Source organism: Amphibalanus amphitrite, unplaced genomic scaffold (assembly GCF_019059575.1).
Source record: "Amphibalanus amphitrite isolate SeventyFive unplaced genomic scaffold, NRLGWU_Aamphi_draft 000737F_arrow, whole genome shotgun sequence".
NCBI classification, from domain to species: Eukaryota; Metazoa; Arthropoda; class Thecostraca; order Balanomorpha; family Balanidae; genus Amphibalanus; species Amphibalanus amphitrite.
Genome location: NW_024882231.1, coordinates 289,900 through 302,721, shown reverse-complemented (window position 1 = coordinate 302,721; position 12,822 = coordinate 289,900). Strand labels below are relative to the sequence as shown.

The following is a 12,822-nucleotide window of genomic DNA, read 5'->3' as shown; positions in this document are numbered from 1 at the left end:
GTGGATTTCGGATTTACTGGCGCGCTACGCGTTAGCTTAATCAATATATTCGTTCACATCCTCACTACTCCGGTAACAATTAACAAAAACAACCATCACAATTTACAACTAATCAAATCGTAACAATTCGTGCAGTGCAGCCGATTTATCCGCGGATCAGACTCGGCTAAAAACCGGACGCCAATATCCGATGTCGTATCGTGACGGTAACAGCGCCTGCAGCGCCTGGCGTCAGCGGAGCGCGGTTCAGCAGGTGGTCGACTGCTCAAAGTCGATCCGAAACCCCTGCTCTCGCGGCTCGTTGAAGTGTTCGTCAGTCTTGAACCGGAGCACCAGAGGACCGGGAGCACGGGTGACCTGCGGACACAAACGGAGGACATGATGGGCGCCGTTGTACTCGGGGGTAATCGCGTGAGATGCCTGTTGTGCGCGAATATTTGTCACATTTGTACTCAGTCTCCTGACTACTGCGACTTCAGGGCCCTGTTTCGCCGGTGATAGCAGCACGCTGCTTTTACACGTGTCAAATTGGGTTTCCATGGAAACATCAACAGGCCCATTGCTCCAACACTACCACAAGTGTGACGTCAGCTCGCGCAATTTGATAGCAGCGTGGTAGCAGCAGCCCGTGAAACACCGCCCAGGTGGCTTGATGTGATGAACTGAAGGCTCACCTAACTGAGGTAGCACCGACCACCGAGATCCATATGTCGCTCACGAAACGGCCGACTACCTAAATATCGGATACAATCAAAATGCTCTCCTCGCTCGGAGTTTGTTCTCACTCCCCAGTGAAAGTCGTTTGTCGGCACGACCTTCACTGTCGGAAGGTTTGTCGCCCAATCCCACATTCTAAACACTGGACCTCACACGCCAGTGCCACTCACCACGGGTTCGGATGTGGACTTTCCGGTCATGTAGTGCAGCAGCGAGCCGCAGTATTTCTCGTTGGTGGGCGACTCGCCCGTCTGAGACCCTCCAGGGATGAACAGGTAGTCCGACCTGGGGAGGGGCAGAGAGCGAGACGCGGGGCCGTTAGAGGCGATTTAGTCCCATCGAGTGCTTAGACTGTTGTCTAGTCATGGACGAGACTTTCATGGAACGGTCTAAGCATGCCTCGCTATACATCTACAGGTAAGCACAGTTGTCGGCTCAGCTTATGTAAAGAATCTTATTCAGTATCATCTTTCACATGCCCGGACTCCAAGACCTAGAACGTCTGTCAAGACAGCCTCAGATTCAGATTCACATTAGACCCACCGGAGTCCGTCCCGGGCCCAGCCACCCCTCCTATCTCAGCGGAGTCCACATCGGGCCCAAACTCATCTCACCGGAGTCCGCCAGTACCGGAGGTCTGGACGTCGCAGGCGGCCATGCCGACCCCGGAGGTCGCCGAGGCGGTCACCATGTCCAGCTGGAAGCTGGAGGACGTGAAGGTGGTCTGCCGGCGAGAGCAGGACCACGTCAAACAACTCACGTTCTGGCTGCTCCAGAGGACACAGGCTTGTCAGTTAGCTCAGTGAGTTGATGTCGCTCAAGCGGTCACATGTTTTATATCTCAGTGACCTGTGTATGCTTTCCTACCTCAACATAGCCCGCTTTATGTAACTACTAACCACAGATGATTTTGGAGTTTGGGAGTCTTGAAATCACCGTCGGTCACTTACCTTGCACGTGCCGAAGGCGGATCCGATGCAGATGTTGTAGTCCTGGTTGAGGGTGTAGGCATTCCCGGCGAAGTTGAAACTCTCGAACGTTCCTTTCGTTTCGTTATAGTACTGAGTGCAGCCTGTCGGAGCTGTGAAAGACGAGATCGTCGATCGACCGAAAGCAAAGCGCTGCGATCGCCTCAATGATGTTGACGATCTAAATAAACAACTAGAGAAAACTATAAGCGAATGCGTGCTTATAAGGACTGACACCGTTTTCACATACTACCTAATGGTACTACAAAGCAAATATTACATCACGTAAAAATCACGATCAAATTATTACGTGAAGCTTCCCGCCTCATTCACGTGTCCTACCCGTTCCGTCGTGCGCACCCAGCCCCGGTCCACTGACCTATGAGGTCGCTGCGTTCGCTGCAGTCCACCTGAGTGGCGCGGATCCGCCACTTGGCCCCTGTCGTCTGGTCCTCCAGCCTCACCATCATCGAGAGGTGCGCCGTACCGCGACGCATCGGGTTCAGGTGAACGTACACTGCGGGGAAGGGGGCCGTAACGGTAACGTCGTAGGGTTTCAGACACCGGGGTGGTCTAAATGTGAGGGAACGAAATCTTGAGATTTTATTACCGCTCATGACAGTCGCTATTTTCTCAGTGTCATAAAGGACTAAAGCAAATACTATTTCATACACTTCTTCGGCTTTTAAATCATCGCAAACAAAATGTGCCAATTGAAATACCTACATATGTATTTACCGCGGTCACATAGCTGTCGCCATCTGGTATACATAGCCAACTGACTCACCGTGCTGGCCTTTGAGCATGCCGCAGAGTTTGTCTGTTCCGATCTGCAGGTCGGAGCCCGATCCGGCCAGGTCCAGGTAGGACCTGTCGCACGTGCCCGCGTCGGCACCCGTCGTCTCCGGGCCGCGCGTCTCGAACTCGTCAAAGTCCAGCCTGTCGCACAACAGAGCCTCGTTAAATCGTGCTCTCCAGCAATCACTGGAGTGGAGGAAAGGACAATCTTTGGAAAAAGCTTGGTCTGATGGTTGAGGGCTGGCCACTTGAATTTGTTATTCACCCAGTTTTCCGTCTGTCCGTTTATTCGGCGGCGCGGCGTTCACACTATTACAGGAAGTCGTGCGGCACAGTATGCATTCAGGCGTATACCATTAGTGACACCTAGCGGCAGCGTTGTGAACATCGGCACCGCTGGGCTGTAAATCTGACCGCGGTGTCTGAACGATCACACTCTTTGAATATTTCCCCAAGAAAGTCATAGAAAGTGATGTATATCGAGACGTTCGTTCTTCTTCCCGGATCTGCGATCATCTAGGCCCGAAAAAACTCAGCCGAATCTGAAATGTTCAAAGACAAGATGGACTTTTTACTGAATAGTCGTGCGTCTCATCGATATCAGTGTGGATGTAAGTGCCTACCAATGCAGCACGCGAAATGTCAGTGAAATAATTCTCGTACAAATGGCCAATGCAGTCGCTCTAAGGTGTAAATGAGGATTGGAAAAAGCGTCTCGCATTTGCAAAAGCTGTTCAAACTGCTGGCATCCCGTCTCAGAGCCACATACGAAGCAGTGACTGCCCATCACATCATCGATCCGTAGTTAGTGGCATCGACAAAGAACAGCGAACAATGTGGACCTATAGCACTAAAACCGTAACAGTCAACACAAAACGGCGTCGACCGGCCCTAACTGTGGCTGTCAATGATAGCTGTCACCAGCACAGGTCCAGGCCTGGCTATGAAGTCATAAAGGCTGCCATTGTGTTGTGCTGGTTCTGAAAAAGTGTTAGAGGTGCACCAATAAACGACAAATTGAACCACTTGTGAGCTGTAAGCGGTCAACAAATTAGTAGTAACAAGGGTGTATACTGTATAGGCTAGTTACAAGTCGCTGGCGTATTTTCAAGTTCATGAGCACCGGACTCGCTATTATGATCTCGTCATTGGATGGTTCTGAGTCAATTAGGCATTCGGTTGCGGTCATGTCATTTGTCATACACAGTACACACATTGAAAGGCTACCACGGCGGGGTAAAAAGTGATCCTTCTATAGTATGTTCCATATCAAACTTGCGGTCGGAGTTCCTTCGCAAGTTCCAAGGCCACGGCAGTTCGCTCCTCCGTTCAATAATTTGCGCCTTTGAATGCAAGAGCTGTGTGTAAGAAATCACGCATTGCTTTCAGCAGGGCACTTCGTCCGCAAGCTTGACATGGAACAGACATTAGGAACAGTTTGCCTAACCTATCATGCATCGAACCACATCGAGCAATTAGGAGGGAAAGCTAGATCACAAAATATGGATAATGGGCAGGTATAAGGGCATAGGTTTTTAGAAACGATTTGACTTATGTCATTCGACAGATAATTATTTTGGGATTAACGGTTGATTATAATGCACATTTCAGCCGACACAATTTACGAAATGTGCAGCAAATGAGGTATTTTCCGAAGACAATTCGCCCGACGGCTGTTATACGTCTCAGCCATCTATTTCACCGTAATGTTCGTTCTGCGAGGTTTTACAATCGATTACACTTATTTTGTGGTAACCAGCTTGGATTCCTGCATAACTTATCAATAGTGATTGGATGACGTTCACTTCACTCCCTTTTAGGAGCTGCTTTTCGAATAGGGCATTTGCTGCGTAGTATTTAGGAGCGGTAAAGTAGCCAGCACCGTCCACCAAAGGTTAGGTTTTACGTAAAACACCCAGGCTAGGCACGTTTTACAGGCGGTTGTCAGCCCGCGCATATATCCTCGGCTCGCCAGAGCCTCACTACTATAGATATATCAACAGTTAACACTGCCCTGTGAATAGGTACTAACTAATTCAATCTAATAAAGCAGCTGCATATATCAGTCATTGTTGTAAATGTCACACTGTCCATATTCGTAAACATTATCATTTACAAAAAAAATAAAAAATACACAAATCGCTTTTCTGCTACGGCTACAGAGCCATTTTATCACGCCATTTCTGTCCCACCCCATCCTCCCCTTTCAGGGTCCACCTGGCCAGCTGTTGGCTGAACACTCGGCCCGTAACGTGTGGTAATGTCGGGCCGATTGTTGATTGGGCACTCTGTCCGCATTGTGTGCTCATTTGCCGTCCCTGGCCACTGCTCAGACGTCCCTGGAGCCCATTAGGGTCGACAGCCACCCGTTCAGCGGTATAGTCAAACATTGTTATCGACGGAATGAGTCAACAAGTGTGCAGCTCTGGGACACTACAGTTTCTCGTGGTCAGTGGTCAATCAATGTATGGGACTCGAATAATCATAACGTGTATTTTGAACGGTCAGTGCGGTCTTCTGGCACGACTGGGATGTATGGGACTTCATCATTGGTTGTGCGTTCTGTGAGCGCAAGAACCGAAGCTACAGATAAATATCAAATTCACATACTTTATATACTCGTATCCATGATATTTGCTGTTGTAAGGCCAAAATTCACTGACAACTGAAAGAGGCAGATGCAAGCAGGCCATTTTCCCTCAACATCTGGAAACCTATCCGGCAACTTATGCCCTCTCTGACCAGCTTATGAGCCTCCAACATTGCGCAAAACGTGAACCGGGCTGCATAAATTGCGACTGATGCCTGCACTTAGTTCGTTTCACTCTATATTCCTTGCTTTGTTCTTAGCCTTTTGAAGGTAATTTCTGAATAAGGAGCCGGACACTGTGATAAAGCCGAATGCGCCCCGGCCATTGATCTGTTTAAATTCGTATTGTCTCAGTACTACTGAGTAGAATAGAGCTCAGCGGCAAATGCAGACCATTCTTTTCTTTTCAAACGTCTCTGTCCCTGGGAATCAAAACATCTGGTAAGACTAACATTTCAACTTTAAAGCGTCCAAGCTGGTAATTGCCTGCGATTATTGCAGGCATGTACGACAGTAGTCGCATCGTCACAGATAGACGGGTCAATATGTCTCCTGTTTTACACGAACAAACTGTTACACTTACACGAACAAACTGTCAATTACCTGTCAGCACAAGCTTGTTCTTATAATTACACGGCAAAATGTTGCGAGACTAATAAGCATTCAGCAATTTAGACACATGAGAACCCAATTTCATCGCTGCTGTAAAAACAGCAGGTAAGTAGAGACAGAAAAGTGTCGGATTGGCGTTTCAGCAATGCAAATAAGATATAAAATGTCATTATCCTGTTATTTGTTATGATCTCAGTAGGGGCGAACTATATCTGTCCAGATTATGATGGACTTCATGTTTGACCTTTTAAAACATTCGCAGCTAATAACAACAGGGCTACAACTAGATAAGACAGCTAGGCGCCTTCGTCGATCGTCGGAGCCGGCTGCCGCAGTCGATCTCGTCGGCTTCGCGACCGTCCCCCTTTCAGTCGAGCGTCGGAGCGGCTCCCGTACGTGTGTACCGGCCAGACGTCAGTGAGGCAGTCAGATAGATAGAAGAGGACAGCTCCCCTAGGTCCGTGTGTGCCGGTCAGACGGTCAGAAGGTCTGACAGCCAGACGGTCAGACGAACAAACGGGTAGCTCCTGTCCGAGTGCGCGGTCAGACGGTCAGAAAGACAGCTCCCGTCGGCGCCGGTCAGACGATCAGACGGACAGTTTCTGTCTGCGTGTGGTCAGACGGTCTGTACAACTCTCCGGGAGTGTGAGTGGTCAGACGGGTGACTCGTCCTGGAGGGAGATGCGCTGGGTTTTGGTGCTGCTGCTCGGTGTGACGTTGGAAGGACAGGTGTTGGAGCCGGGCGGATCTCAGACGACAGAGCTAGCTCGGGATGATCAGCAGCGGTCTGGTGTCACTAATTCTGCGACATCCGCTCCCCAGGAGCCTCCAGCTGAACTAGAACTGGCTCCGGTTCTTCCTGCAGTGCTGAGTACAGCACCGACTCATATGGTTGATCAGCCATTTATAACGCCTGCCAAATCCAAATATGAAGCCACCAAATCGGGATCAACTTTTGGAACCGCACCGTCTGCTACGACAGTACCTGATGCGAATCCACATGGTGCAGTGACTCCTGAAGTGGGCGAAGGTGAAACATCTGCCTCTGATACAGCGCAGGTCGACGCAACACCCACTCAATCTACTTCACCTGGTACAGCACCTCGTGAAGCAGCTTCAACTCAGACCTTGGAACCTGACGTGACGCCCGAACTGACGCCCTCTCAAATGCCAGGCCCCGAGACGACAACGACTGGTTTTCCTGCTCAACTGACTTCCTCTCATGGATCAATCCCTGAGACTGCTTCGTTTGCCTCGACGCCCGACGTAACGTCATCTGACACATCACTTACTTGGTCGACTTCACTTCGTGCATCAGCCAAAGAGGGGAGTTTCACAATTTCATCAATTCCTAGAGCTAGTTCGGCCGGTACACCGACTCCTTTGACGACATTGGATGATTCCGTTCCTGAAACGACCTCTCCTGTAGATACCCAAACAGCAGAAGTAATTGATCAAGCTACTTCCCCGTCCATCGAATTAGCATCTACAAAGGCCGTTATAGATCTGTCTGACCCAGGCCATTTGTTACAAAAGATAACTTCACCTTCGTCATCTTCTGTAATAGTTTCAGACCAGAGGTCACTTGAAACAATTACGGCTGTAAACTCACCGGAAAAGCATATGTCTGGTTCTCTGCTATCTAAGCTTAGTTCTCTTACACCTACCAGTTCTATTTCAGCTACACTCTCTTCATATTTGAGCGGTGTCAAAAATGAACCTAAGTCGCCAAAGGAGTCATTATACTTGTTTAGCTCTAAGGTTCCAGTCGTGGCCCATATAACAGTACATTCAATGCCTCCTTCTCCGGAGTTGCGCCAGAAGTTCGTCACTTCCGGTAGACCCAAACCATTCCCGGAACCCGACGAGCAAATTAAAATCACCTCATCCGACGTAATCCAACACTTGTCACCTTCTTTCGAACTGGCAGGTCCATCCTTCTTACATCCTGATCCGACAGTGCAGTCGTTCCCAGCTTTGGAGTCACGTAAAGTGACTGACGACTTGGCGTTGAATTCTGTTGTTGCATCCAACTTCCCGTCATGTTCTGTCCCATCAAAACCTACAGCAACCTCAGTCAGGACAGTCTCCATTCAGTCACCGCATTCACCAATTGACATGGCATCTTCAGCCCAAGCCACTGAGCCCTCGGCATTACCGGATCCGGCTAAGTCGTCACCTTTTGACTCACCCGAGACGACTTCAATTCCTTCCTACATGACTATCACAAAACCAACTGATGTCAATGAAGAGAGCTTCTCAACTTTAGTCAACCATGAAAAATCCGAAGAGTCGACAACTCCACTCGCAGTAACGACTCGAGGTGCATCCGTAGCACCACCGACAACTAGTCACACTCATGTAGTTGGTCTAAACACAACCGCAAATAAGCACGCTTCAGCAAGCTTGGAGTCACTTCACGAAGCAATGCCGATCACGAACGAGTCCAAATGGAATTCAGCGCTAACTGATCACGCCCAACTCACCACTGTGCACAACCCTCTCCTGCCCTCCTCTCGTCTGTCCACGCCGGCTCGGCGTCCCGCCTGGCCGATCTCGCTCCCGCCCTCCCCCCTGCCGGCGGTGCTGGCTCAGATGACCTCCCGAGACGACGTCGTCCTTCTGGCCGAGGAGCACCCTCTGCTGGGCTCGGCGCTGCGCCAGCTGCACGCCGCCACCCGCTCCCTCCAGCTGGCAGCGCCCGTCGGACGACTGCGCTGGGCGCCCACCATGCCGCCCGCGAAGACGTGCGTCCTCTGGCTTCACGAGGCGACTTGGAGGCGGATCCACTCCACCCGCCCGGCCCGCCTGCTGCGGCGCTGGGGTAACCGCTGCCGCCGAATGCTCGTCGTCGAGTCGGCCAAGGATATCGAGCGGTCGGTGAGTAGAAAGCTGCTAAGGTTCGACCAGGCGGAGACGGTCTCGGTGGTGATGATCAGCAAGGACCTCCGCTCGGCGCAGGTGTTCGCTCATACCATCGACTGTGTGGACAGGACTCTACTCGGGACCAGCCTGGTCGCCAACGCCACCGCCAGAACTCCTGGAGACGTGGCTGTAGTCCCCGAGCGACGCACTTCCGGCTGCCGAGGGGGCTGTGGTCGGGGTCCCACATGGTTTGTCGAAGGACGAGATGAACTACGTGGGCACACGCTACGCGTAGCCACCACCGCCGCTGTCGACACCATCTACGCCCGCTTCGTGACGGAGAATGGCGTCCGGCGCACAGTCGGCGTAGAGGTGAACATGCTGAAGATGGTGTCGAAAGCTCTGGGTTTCAAGTACGAGCTGACGGAGCCGACCGACCTGCACGGTCTGTTCGGACAGGAGGAGAACGGAACCTGGACGGGTGTCATCGGGATGATCCTGAACGGCTCGGCCGACATGGCGATCGGCGACATATCGGTGACGCTGGCGCGCAGCCGGGTGATTGACGTGACGTACCCGTTCCACCAGGAGCCCGTGTCGTTCATGCTGCGCCGGCCGCCGCTGCTGCCGCGATGGGTGGCCATCGCCGCGCCGTTCGACGCCACCACCTGGGGTGTGCTGGCCGCCGCGCTCACCATTGCCACGCTGTTGTTCGCCGCCGTGCCGGCCCTCTCCGGGGGACCGGCCGCCATCGGCGGGTGGACGCGGCTCACCAACGCCGGCTTCGTGGTCTGGGCGAGCATCACCGGCCAGGACCAGGTGCCCGACCCGCGCCACGCCCTCGGACGGTGCGTCGCCCTCCTCTGGGTCGTCTTCTCCGTCATCATCGGCGTCTACTACCAGACGATGCTCGTGTCGAAGCTGTCGGTGCCGGTGTACGGCCGGCCTGTCAACTCGCTGGAGGACCTGGCGCTGTCCCCGTTCGAAGTGAAGTCAGCCAGCGGCACGGCGGCCACCGTCTACCTCGAGTCGTTCCGCGGCGCCGACACGCTGTTCGCCCGACTCCCGGAGAAGATGACCCTGTTCCCGATCGAGGACCTCACCAGCAGCACCGCACCGCTGGACGACAAGGCCGCCTACGTCAACGAGCTGGGTCACCTGCAGCACGCGCTGAAGGACCGAAAGGACCGGCACCTCTACTACATCTCGCGCGCCCGCTTCTTCCAGACGGGCCTGGCGTGGCCGGTGCGGAAGGGCGCCTGTTTCGCGCGCCGGCTCAACACCTCGGTGATGCGTCTGCTGCAGTCGGGCATAGTGGAGCTGTGGCTGAGTGTGGCACGTATCCGCGACCGACCGGAGCCGGCGGCGCCGCGGGCGCTCACCGTCGGCGACATGGCCGCCGCCCTGCTCGTGCTCACCGTCGGGGGAGCCGCTGCCACACTCGTGTTCGTCCTGGAGCTGGTGCTGAACCAGCGCTCCCGGCGCGCGCAGAAGGAGGCCTGGAGTCGTGTCAGTCGCCGCCTGACCCGGGCGCAGGCGCCGTGGGGTCAGCGGGCGGTGCGTGAGGGGACGGAGAATGGAGAGGATTCAGCGGGCCCGGCTCCAGCTGTGCCGTCACCGGAGAGAGAAAGGTACTGAGGGATAGCCTCGAGGTGGGCCAGGTTCACTGCCTCATAACGATGGTCCGGATGTGATGCTGTTTAGGAGCAGGAACAGCTCATATAGATAGGTGATTGTCGCATAACTGCATTGGCTTTATTGAAAGCACATACTTTGACCTTTTTAGCTTACATATCTAGCTGATTCTGTCTTGTTGATAGGTATGATTTTTTAGAATTATAGAATTTAAGAATTGTATTGTTAGAATTGGATTTTAACAGGTCGTCACCACCTAGAAAAGGGAAAGATCGTTGTGGCAAATTGTTGCTATAATAAAAGCATAGGTGCATGACTCTGTGCAATAATTACAACGTACGTCTTGTGACTGGACCGAGCGAGCCAACGTGTTCCTATCTCAGGAGCAGTCTGAACGCCGTCAATGGACTGACCTGACCTGGCAGATGTCGGGGTCAGTGACCTCCAGTCGGAAGTCGCACAGCTGGTCGGCAGAGTCCGTCTCCGGGTAGTTGGGGTTGACGAAGTAGGCGATCTTCTGACTCGTGGTGTTCCGACACGATTTCTCCACTGAAACGAAATAAATAAAAACGACACTTAGCCACGCATAGTCACTATTTTTGCATGCCTTTATCAAGCTACGATTCAGCTAAGTAGTGCTGTTAAATCCCTTCCATAACGCTTGAATCGATTGGGCGAAAGGCAAGAACACTGCTCCGAGTGCTCATCTCTGGCGGACCAGCGTCCAATATACAGTGAGCAGGTAGACTGACCCGCACTACACCTGTGCATTGCGGCACAGTCTAACTACTGGATACCACAAAGCCAGCAAATAAACGTAATATTAGCCATTTTGACGACGGGTTATCTGCCGAATGCACCTAATTTGACCAAACTTGCACCAAATCTCTTTCACTAAGAATATTTCATATCATGAATTCATTTCAGTGTTATAATCGAAAATACTGTCGGATAATTAGAGAAATCAGATATATAAGCAACTGTATAGGTAACCCAAACTGATAGCTTCTAAGAAACACAATGAATCTAATTTGACCAAAACTGCACCAAATTTGATCAACACTGCACCCTAATTTGACCAAATCTGCACCTAATGTGCACAAAATGTGTACCAGATAGCCGTCGTAAAAACAGATATTAGTAAGGCGGCAAATACCAGTCATAGCGCATAAGAAAATCATCCCTGGTAAGTACAGCTATATACTATATAGCTCAAATTTAAAAGTAAATGAGAGTAACAAATCATGACAAAGACAACAACTATAAAATGTGACCATCAAGTAAAGGAACCTACGCATTACATGACATCGTGCGTTCCCACATGCAACATCACTCGGCATCAGCCAATGAGCATTGGGTGTCGTACCATTCAACACACTGACCGCCAGTTTCGTTGATCACCACACTTACCGACGCAGCAGACGCCCAGTCCGCCGGCGCAGGGCCCGCGCTGGTCACCTCCGCAGCCGTCGGGCAGGGTGCAGATCCCCTGACCGCTCTCAGTCGAACAGGGCGAGTTCTCAAAGCGGGTCACCGAGAATACGTTGAAAACTGCAACACGAACACGAGCCGGAGCGACAGACCGAGACGTCAGCAGGGGAGGGCTGGGCGGGGCGGAAAAAAGAGCACGCGCTGGATGATACGGCACAGACTACCACCCGAGGCCACCGAGATTTGTAACTTACCACCGTAATATACCACTTGTAGTGTATTATTATATGTATTATAGCACTTGTAATATACCACCGAGTCAACCGTTTTGCTGCACTCGATAAGCCATTTTATTGCAAAGAAGTGTAGTCAACGAATGCCCATGTCCTCGATATATTTATTCATTCAAATGTTTTCATCTATTGAGGGTGCAATAACTTAAAGCTTTTTTGCAATATCCTGCAAACCGGCAACTGAACGAACGTGATATGAAAAGTTATGGAAGTTTCAGTGAGCTTCGGCTCTTTTTTTCTCACACTGCACAAGTCAAGCTACTCAGCACTCACAGCGAGGGTCTCGAGCCGCCAGAGCGGCGGTGACCGCCGAGGCCCACAGAACGAGAAGTCGAACTCCTGGCATGTCTTCAGAGCTGAACGTAACACCTGCCTCTCCAACCCGCCAGTCGACACTGCGGTGAAGTGCGCCCACACCTCCCAGGAAACCTGTGCACCGGTGCTCGGTACTGACCCGCAGCCTCCCTCCCCTGCAGGCCCTCCGCGGCCCCGCGGCGTCCCGGCCCCACACGGCCCTCCGTCCATTGTGCTCCTCGGAGACTGCCGTGCTGCAGCCGCGCACAATGACCGGTGGTTCGAATGGATTTTACGCGGCCGGTGTGCGGCTGCCGTTGACACGCGCGACAGGGCGAGAAAGTCGGCCCGGGTCAGGTTACTCGCGCTTGCACTGCAATGGGTCACGAGGTCACTCGCAGGGTTAGGGGGTCATATCAGTAAGGTCACCGAACGTTTAACACGCGCAGTGGAAGGGTTGCGAGTACTACGCCCAGTGGAAGGGGGGGGGGCGGATGTCGCCCCCCCCCTAAGATCTCAGCTCCCACTGGAGCTAGAAAGACGAAATTTGGAGGGTAGGTGGGGGCCATGGGGAACTCTGTTGTGTGTGAATTTCATGACCCTAGGTCAATATCTTCAA

The 12,822-nt window shown here is 52.3% G+C and overlaps 1 protein-coding gene across 1 annotated transcript; it reads right to left on the bottom strand.

The window, feature by feature from the left end:
- Window positions 1-34: 34 nt before the first annotated feature.
- On the bottom strand, window positions 35-12,313 carry LOC122365390. The gene is made up of 9 exons (XM_043336557.1): window positions 12,183-12,313; window positions 11,596-11,736; window positions 10,599-10,734; window positions 2,473-2,624; window positions 2,065-2,202; window positions 1,668-1,798; window positions 1,332-1,441; window positions 888-1,002; window positions 35-357 (listed from the first exon to the last, which is right to left on the bottom strand). Exons 1-9 carry the CDS (start codon window positions 12,253-12,255, stop codon window positions 247-249), a joined length of 1,107 nt encoding a protein of 368 aa, XP_043192492.1. The 5' UTR covers window positions 12,256-12,313; the 3' UTR covers window positions 35-246.
- Window positions 12,314-12,822: the final 509 nt, after the last annotated feature.

Coding starts and splice junctions, on each gene's coding strand:
- LOC122365390 (XM_043336557.1), bottom strand. CDS start 12,255: ATGCCAGGAGTTCGACTTCTCGTTCTGTGGGCCTCGGCGGTCACCGCC. Junction 11,737..12,182: donor GGCGGCTCGAGACCCTCGCT/GTGAGTGCTGAG, acceptor TTCGTGTTGCAG/TTTTCAACGTATTCTCGGTG. Junction 2,203..2,472: donor CATGCTCAAAGGCCAGCACG/GTGAGTCAGTTG, acceptor CCTTCCCCGCAG/TGTACGTTCACCTGAACCCG.